The 8,752-nt window shown below is 46.5% G+C and overlaps 1 protein-coding gene across 1 annotated transcript in view; it reads left to right on the top strand.

Moving 5' to 3' along the window:
• The first annotated feature begins 5,757 nt into the window (after positions 1–5,757).
• Positions 5,758–8,752, top strand: part of VIPR1 (vasoactive intestinal peptide receptor 1) — a 103,620-nt gene continuing 100,625 nt past the window's right edge. The window contains exon 1 of the mRNA XM_038127409.1: positions 5,758–5,981. Within this exon, the coding sequence (XP_037983337.1) occupies positions 5,907–5,981 (75 nt within the window). The 5' untranslated portion in view covers positions 5,758–5,906. The remainder of the gene's footprint in view (positions 5,982–8,752) is intronic.

The raw sequence follows: 8,752 nt of genomic DNA, 5'->3' as shown, positions 1-8,752 counted from the left end.
GGTTCTGGAGGTTTCTGTCTATTGTATTTGTGGGGTGCCCCATAGCAGGGAGGAATGAAGAATCTGACTCCATGTTCTCAGAAGGCTAATTTATTATTTTATGATACTATATTATATTAAAGAATACTAAACTGAACTATACTAAAGAATACAGCAAGGATACTTACAGAAGGCTAAAAGATAATAATGAAAACTCGTGACTCTCTCCAGACATAGCTTGGCCCCAATTGGCCACTGAGTCAAAACAACTCACACCAGAATCCAATGGAACAATCACCTGTGGGTAAACAATCTCCAAAGACATTCCAATGAGCAAAACACAGGAGAAGCAAATGAGATAATTATTGTTTTCCTTTTTCTCTGAGGCTTCTCAGTTTCCCAGGAGAAAAATCCTGGGTGAAAGGATTTTTCAGAGAATGTGAATGCCACTTTTGCCCATGGTGAAGCCAAAGGTGGATAAGAGATAGGATCTTGGAAAACAATAGATTTACAGAATCTTGGAATTTTTAGCTTGGCAAAGACCTCTAAGATTGAGTCCAACCATTAACCCAGCACTACCAAATCCACCAACAAACCATGTCCCTGAGTGCCACCAGCAAGTCCAAGCAGAAACCTTGGGAAGAGCCCTGAATTTTCTATTCACTGTTTATTGCACTTGTCAGTTTATACCAAGCCTCAAGACATTTATCACAAAAATTAATGATATTCTAGAAATTCCTCTTTCCAGCAGCTGAGCACTTAAAAACAGTTCATTATTTTAACAACAGAGATGCTCATCACCCAGTCAGAAGAAACTGTGGCTTATTCTGGGACACCAGCAGCCAATCCTCTCTGTGCAGAGCAGCTCCGTGATGCATTTGGCCAGGCTGTGTAAAATGTTCCATTTCCTGCCTCCTCCACAAAAGCATCAGCTGTGTCACATCCTCTAATGATAAGGTGGAGGCTTTATCTCCCTCTCTGGAGCATGTTTTAGACCAAGCTTTTGTTTAGCTTGTGTAATCTCTGATGTCAATCACCATGTTGGTTTCCCCGCTTCTTGTGCCTCCTTCTGCTGCCAAACCACTCTCAGTGAGTGTTAGAGGAGATAAAAATCTCTCAGTAGTGAGAGTAAAATGTTTCTGCACGGTGGCTACGATCTGGGACAGAACCTGCCTCTGCTGGGCACTGTGATGTTAAGAAATGTGGTTGTAGCCGTGCTGAGAACTGTGCTGAGCAGCTTTGTGCCCTCACAACCTCCTGGCCTCCTGCTCTGTCCTCCTTGGCTCTGCAGAGCGCCAAGGAGAAAGCAGGGAGAGGTGCCCTATTCCCCTGTGCCCTGGGCACGTGGTGTGCCCTGGAGCAGCCCTACAGTGTTCCCAGTGTAAACAGCTCTGCTTTCATAATGCATGGCTTGCTACTCACCTGAATTGATTCCATCCCTGCCATCCCCAGTTTGGAGAAAGTTCTTGCTTGTTAGTTTGTTTGCACAGTGTTTTTTTTTAAATTTGGTTTGTTCTTCCTGAGCCTGGACATTTTCTCTTTTTGTGCCCAAATGCCAGTAAGATTATTATTATTTTTAATCATTTTTAAGAAAACTGTTTTATCCAAGCATTCTGTGAGTGGATAGTCCCCTGTGGATATGTAATAGTAATTGCAAAGCTTATTTTTTTTTCTGCTCCCAGTGGCTTTGATTGTGTGAAAATAAATGTTGAGTACTATGAAGCAATTAATCCTCAGCTCTCCTGGGAGTTGGGTAGGTAATTATTGCTATCTTTAGCTTACAGAGTGAGGTGAGCATCAGCAACTGGATAATTTGCCCTTGCCCCAGAGATCAAGGACAAGGTTTTAGCCTGCTTGGATCAGGTAGATCCTTTTAATTGAAATATCCCACTCCTGCTCTTCAGATATTTCATGTTCTGCACTGACGTATCCAGCTCTGCTGCCCTCACAGCTTTAGTCACCAAACAGGTGGAGATTTCCAGAACTTCATGGGAAAACTTTTGGGGGCAGCTGAGGACAGAAAGAGAAGAAAGTCTGAGCTTTCAGCCTTGCTGGGTTGTGGTCAACTCACTTTAGATTTTCCCTAGGGCTACTCTGGTGTTTCCACCCCATGCTGAATAAGGGGCTTTAAACCACAGGAAAGCACCAATTGTTTGTGCTTCATTTTGCAAATAATGAAGTCCTGTAGGTGGATGGAATGGTCCTGTTTGCAAAACACCGCAGCCAGTGTTTGCCTGCCTCTAATCCCCAATGCAAATAATGCACAGGAATTCATTTTGCAGCTTGTTTATGGGATGTGATGCTATTACTGTATTCAAATAAAGTCACCCAGTGGAAAGCAGAACAGATGCATTGTGTTGGCTTTGGAGAGGAAGCTAAATGGGGAACAAGGGCACAGAACAGCAAATCCAGCCTGCAGCAAACTGCTGCATGAATCAGCCCTCAAATATTGTCCTTCCAGGCACCACTGCTGTTAGTCTTTGCATTTCTGATTGCCAGAGGCACAGAGGAAAAAAAAAACCAAAAACAAAAATATGGGCAGGAAACAATGTGGTTGCTTTTATTTACCTCTGCCATTAGTGTCCACCAAAATTTCTGACATTTGTATGACATTTCCCCAAGCAGCCCTCGGAGAGGTAAGTCATTTTGTGAAGGATGCCACAGCAGAAATGTTAATTCCTTTCGAGGGAGAGGGTTAAATAATGGTAGTGAAGAAAGGCAGGCCCAGAGAAGATGCACCAGCCCAAGACAGGGATGACTGAGGCACCTGTGCTGCTGCTGATGGGAAGAGGAATTAGATCAAGGCTTTCTCAAATTGTTCACAGCTGAGATTAGGGGGAAAAAAATCACCTTCTAGGCTGCAATATCAACTTATTAGCTGAGAGGCTGTTCAACACCAAGCAGCTGCCACCTTCCAGCCCTGAAGGTCAGGAAAAATTTTTGCAGGGAGATGTTGGATGGAATTCCAGTGAGGTGAGCACCGAGATCCCACCAGCAGCGAGGAATGGAAGCTGAACTGCAGCAGCTCAAAACAGAGCCGTGCTCTGGGGGAAATACATCCTGGAATGGTAATACCTGAGTAATTCAGCTGGGAATTCTGCTGTTCCCACCACCCAAGGCAAAAATGAGGCTTTAAACCATGACCTGCACTAGGCTGTGCCATAAACTTGACATTTTGAATTCTTCAGGCACCCATTTTTGTTTCAAAGAGGATGCACAGGGATAAGAAGAGGGCAAAAGAAGATGTCAAAGGCATGGCGCAGCTCCAGAGAGTTTGGGGCTTTTCAGTCTGCACTGACACAGAGACTTTAGCCACATGGAGAAGGGAATGTGATTTCACTGACACAGGCAGTGTAAGATCTGGGGGCATGGGATAAAATGAGCAGGAGGTGGTTCAAATCAAACAAGCAGGTTTCTCCCAGTGCTGTGGAGTTCACTTGTAAAAATGATCAGATTTTTTTAGAGAATTACCTGAATTTGGAGAAGAATTGATGAGAAAAACATGAGATTTCCCCTCTTTTATCTTGCACCTGGCCAGAGCAAGGAGTGACAACAGGGTGATGCCTGGAGGAAGGCAGAGGTCCCACAGCCTGATGATGTTTCAGTGAGGCACAGAAGGGTGGAAAAGGACCAAAATGTTTATTTTACCTGTTGTACTCACTGTAAATTCTCAGTGAAAGTAGCCAAACCCCTCATTAATACTCATTTGCATATTAACTTCCACAGCCCTAAGGATGCAAATGAAGACACGCCTGTAACATGTGATTGTTCCAACCCTTTGGCAAGGCCAAAAATTATAGCACAGAAGGAGTCTGGATAAAATTAAATATGAAGAAAAAAGAAAAAAGTAAGGGGAAAATAGCTCTGTTTGCTCAGGACTGTGTTTCTCCTCCTTCATTTAATGTAACCAGATTTACGGTGTTGAAAATCAACTATTTGTGAATCTGTGGAAGTTGTTGTTGAACAGGAACTTGAGAGCTGAATTGGTTTTAATCAAGAATTAAACCCAGCCCTTCTGATCCCTGAGGACCAGCAGCACCACAAGAGGGTTGTTTTCTGCCAAAATTTCATACCCTCAACGCAGCAAACCTGCTGGACCTCGATCCAGCACAGCCCACAGGACACAATGTGCTTCAGACTTTTCCTGTAAAATCCCAAATCCTCCAGATTTACTCTCTGCAAAGAACCCAAAAAGCAGCACCTCCCTATACCTCACTCCCCTCCTCCTTCTCCCCAAAATTTATCCTTAACAGGCTACTTGAAAGCATTCAGGCTGCATTAATAAATGAAATAATGAAACCCAGAGTGGCTGTAATTAGTGGGGGGATGCAGTGACCAGCTAATCAGCTCTAATCAGGATCAAAACTGAGCTTTATATTGCTTTATAAACCTCTGTACAACTAATGGAGGTAATTAACATCTCATCCCTCTTTTTACACAGCAATTATAGGCCACCATCAGATCTATGATGAGAAACAAAGGTGAGGATGGGGATTTTTCATATCAAATGCAAAAAAATAAAGCAGAAAAATATTTTCAATACTAATGAATTCACATCTTTTCAGAAAAGTGGGGGGAAAATACACTAATTTTTTTTTTTCCTCACCCTTTGCAGGTTAGCTTTAAAAAGTGGATGGTTTAGTGATTTGCCAACAAGACCTAAAGACTGGATATTACTTTGAATTTTTAACCATTAAGCCTTTTCCCTGAAAATGGCATTTTTCTTGGTTGTGTCAGTAAATTGAAGAGCCGGAAATTAGTCAGCTGTCTCCAGGGCCTCCAAAATACGAGGACTTTGTTTTCTTTTCTTGAGGATTTTGGTTCTTTCTTCAGCAGGTGCTTTACAAAGCAACAAATCTGTCCACCTGTTGGAGCTTGAAAATCTAGTGGGCTGGGGGGGAAAGCAACAGCAAGGAGGGTATTATTTTTCTTATTTTTACCTTTATTTAAAGGACTTATTTGGCTTTTTACACTAAAGCAAGCTTAGACCTGAGGGTTATCTTGAATTGAAAGGAGCATTGCCCTTAAAATTAAATGAAATGCTGCCCAGTGGGCTGGAAAGGGGAAGGATTTCCACATTTTTATTAAAAAATGAAGGTCAGCCTCGTCTTGAGCTGTTCCTCCAATCTGAGAAATCCAGAAATTGCATGTCAGTGACCTGCAACATGGAATTGCTCTGCCTTTTTCTGGGGAAGATATACATACATATCACTGAATTGGGATTTCTGGCCCATTTAACCACTTCTTACCAAGCAGTTATTTCAGAGGAAGCCAAATGCCTCCATCAATCATTCCTTTCCCTTGCCAGCAGTGCTGGGTCACATTCCCGAAAGTGAAAATGTGAAGAAAGGAAAGGAAAGGAGTAAATTGGGAAAATAGAGAGCAAGGGGGAAATGGGAAAGAAAAAATAAAATAGGGGGCAGAAGGGGGAAAGAAAAAGATGAAAAGGGAGACAAAGTAAAAAGGGAAGGATAGGAAAGGGGAAAATAGTGAAAAGAAAATGTGGGAAATAGGAGAGAAAGGGGGAAGAGGGAAAAAAGAAGAAATAGGAAATAGAAAACGATAAAGGGGAAAAATGAAAAAGAGGGAAGAGGGGGATGCGAAGACGAATAGGAAAGAAAGGAGAAAGGAAGGTCAAGAAGGAAAAACGGGAGAAAGAAGAGGTGGGAAAGGGAAATTAATAAAGGTCAAGGAAAGCCGGGTGGAAAGGAAGGGAAGGAAGGGGAAGGAGCCGGGCTCCCGGGCCGTACCTGGGCCGGGCGGGGGCGGTGCCGGAGCCGCCCCGCGCAGGAGGCGGCGGGGGCGGTGCGGGCGCTCGGCGGAGCGGGCTCGGAGCCGCTGCTGCCTCCTCCTCCTCCTCCTTCCCTCTCCTCCTCCTGCTCCTGCTGCCGCTGCCGTGGCCGCTGGCTGCGGCGGGGCCGGGCAGGATGCGGGGCTGGGGCAGGATGCGGGGCTCGGTGCTGCGCGGAGCCGTGCCGCTGCTGGGCTGCCTGCTGGCCGCGGTGAGTGACCGGCGGAGCGCCGCACGCCTCGGGCAAACTTCGGGCAACTTCGGGGGGATCTGCTCCTTTCCCTGGGCGCTGGGAACCCGGGAAATAGCGAGCGCTCGGCTCTCCTTTAGGCTCAGCTGCGCGTTTCCTCTGGGGGTGAGAGGATCCCCCGGAGCTGGAGGGATTTCCCTTCGGGATTTTAGGTGTTGTCCCACAAGCGGCTCCTGTTTCGCTGTCATTCAGGTTTGCTGGCTTTCGGCTCGCTTTGGTTTCCGTTCGGGAGCTCGGTGAGTCGCCCCGCACCTGGCGATAACGGGATGGGGTTTCCCTGATGGGATCTGGGATGGGCTCTCCCTGCAGCTAACCAGAAGTTGGGCGAAGCGCCGCTTTCCAGCGCTCCAGAGCCCGGGGATGGTGTCCGGGCTGCCGTGTCCCTGCCGGGTGTGATGTCCCCGCGGTCGGGTCCGTGCTGGCTCGGGGCAGGCTGAGCAGAGGGGGTTTGTTTCTCCTGGAGCTGTGCCTGCCCCGCTCGGAGTCACACGTGCGAGCCGAGCTCCCCCTCCGCGCCAGCAGGCACCGGGCACGGCTTCTGCACGCTTAGCTGAGCTCCAGGGAAAGCTGTCCCTGCCCACGGCACGGTGCCACTGGAGGATCTCTGAGGTCCCTTCCATCCCAGACCATTCAGGGAGTCTGCACTTCCCTGATTTCGCTTTGTTCTCGCAGCTGGTTTCCTCACAGGGTTTGATTTAGAACGAGACTGGTTTTAATTTAGCAGCCCGGGGCTGGGGGGAGATTTGGTGCTGGCTGTGGCTGAGTTTCCCTCTCACGTGTAAGCTGCTCTCACAGCTGTTTTCTCTCGGGAAGGTGAGGCTGCCTCCCCAGCATCCTGTAGTGTTTGGTGAGGTTGCCCGCCAGAATTGGGTTGTGCCATCCATTGCAAGTCACCTGTGTTTGCTCTGCTGGGCTGGTGACAGTGGCTGTGGTCACAGAACCATCTCAGAATTGTAGAATGGTTAGAAATAAATAGCATCTGATACAGCTTTCAGCAGACCAGTTCCTCAGAGCATCATCCAGCCTGGTCTTAAAGCAGAGTCAGACGAAGCTGAGCCTCAGAGAGTGGAAGTTAACCCAGATGTGTCAGTGCATCACTTGTCTCCCCTTCCTTCTCCCTTTTCTTCTCTCCTTGTCCCACAAGGAATGAAACAAGTGGATTTAATTGTAATATTTTTTTCTGTCACCATGAGCCACTCACCCATCTGCATTGCCAAAGACTTTCTTAGAGGATGAACAGGCTGGGAAAATTGATTAAAGTACTTAAAAAAAAAAAAAAAGGATCAGGCAATCAGTTCTTGGAATTCTACAGAGCTTGCTTTAGGGAAGATCCAAAATAGCCCAAGTGTCCAGGGCTGGAGCTGGGGAAAGAAGAAGGGGGCAGCGTTCTCATCAGCTGCTGGAGCTGCTCCAACTCTTGCTTCCACTGAAGCCCTTGGCAAAATTCCCATTTCTTTAAAGACTGTTGGCATGAGGGGCTCCTCTGGGGCCGGATCCTGCAGAGGGTGAGGTCACAGGGCTGCTGAAGTTCACCCTGCCGTGGGTGGCAGATCAGGCTGTGGGTGATGCTCTTGGGCTGCCATCAATAAGCACAAACCCCAAAAGCTTTGGGGCAGCACAAGACTGGGTGCAATCCTGTAACTGCTTCCTTTCCAACCCTTTTATTATTCTGTTGTTGCTGTTAATGTTCCTGGGATCTGGTTCACGCTGGTGGGTTAAAAAGATTCACATGCTCCTTATCAGCACTGATCTGCAAGGTGACTAATACTGAACTGCCTCAGTGCTGGAGAAAATCCCTGGTTTGTTTCTCAGCTTGAACCTGGGATTTGGTGCTGATTTTTAAAGCAGAAGTAGCTCTGTAGTCATAACCTGACTCTGGGACCTGTGATGGCTCAGCAGAGCTTGGTTTGGGTTTGTTTCGTATAATTTCTTGTGGTAATTTTTATTGGTACGTCCTTGGGGGGAAAAAAAAAAACTCTGAACAAGTGGCTGATCAACAAGTTCAGCACCATAAAACTCTTGCAGCCATGTGGTTTCTAATTGCTGCTATAAACTTTCACCTCTCATCCTGCACGCTGTGGAGAAGAGGGAATTGGGCAGATCTCATTTGCTGAGGTGATCAGGGCATGTTCACCAAAGTCCTGCCCTCCTGCCAGGGGCAGCTTGGCAAAGTTGGGATAAAAGTGTTAATGGTGGTGTGGATGTGGTGTAAATGAACAATGATCCGTTTCAGGTTATTCTGTGTTGCTTTTGGCGGTGTAATTAAGATAATTTGGCCTGAAGAGCTACAAATTAGACACTTTTTTCCTGCCAGTGTGTGTCTAGAACATGAGACGTGGATAATTTGAAGCAGTTGGTGGATTCCACGTGCCTTCAGACTTCAAGCTCCTTGAATTAGCCAAATCTGCCCAGCTGGTGTAATTTGTGCTTTTCTTCAGAGCTTTGCTCTGTTCCAGCCTTGAAGTATGTTTGTGATGGAAAAGAATAAAACAACTCAGATCTGATTCTTCATCAGTCCAAGTGCAAGTGCTGGAGATGTGATCAGGGTGGAAAATCAGTGAAATCTGAGCTCCACGGAAATCATAACAACCACTTCAGCTGTGTCTGTGTCTCTTTCCTCCTGTCATTGATTGAGAATCTGTGAAGTGACACAAATATACTTAAAACAAAACAACCACTGGTTTTGGCCAAAAGACAAGGTTCTCACTGCAATCCTCCAGGCCCGTTCCTGC

Source organism: Motacilla alba, chromosome 2 (genome assembly GCF_015832195.1).
Source record: "Motacilla alba alba isolate MOTALB_02 chromosome 2, Motacilla_alba_V1.0_pri, whole genome shotgun sequence".
Taxonomy (NCBI): domain Eukaryota; kingdom Metazoa; phylum Chordata; class Aves; order Passeriformes; family Motacillidae; genus Motacilla; species Motacilla alba.
Note: the sequence above shows the minus strand (reverse complement) of the source record. Positions and strands in the feature narration are given on the sequence as shown.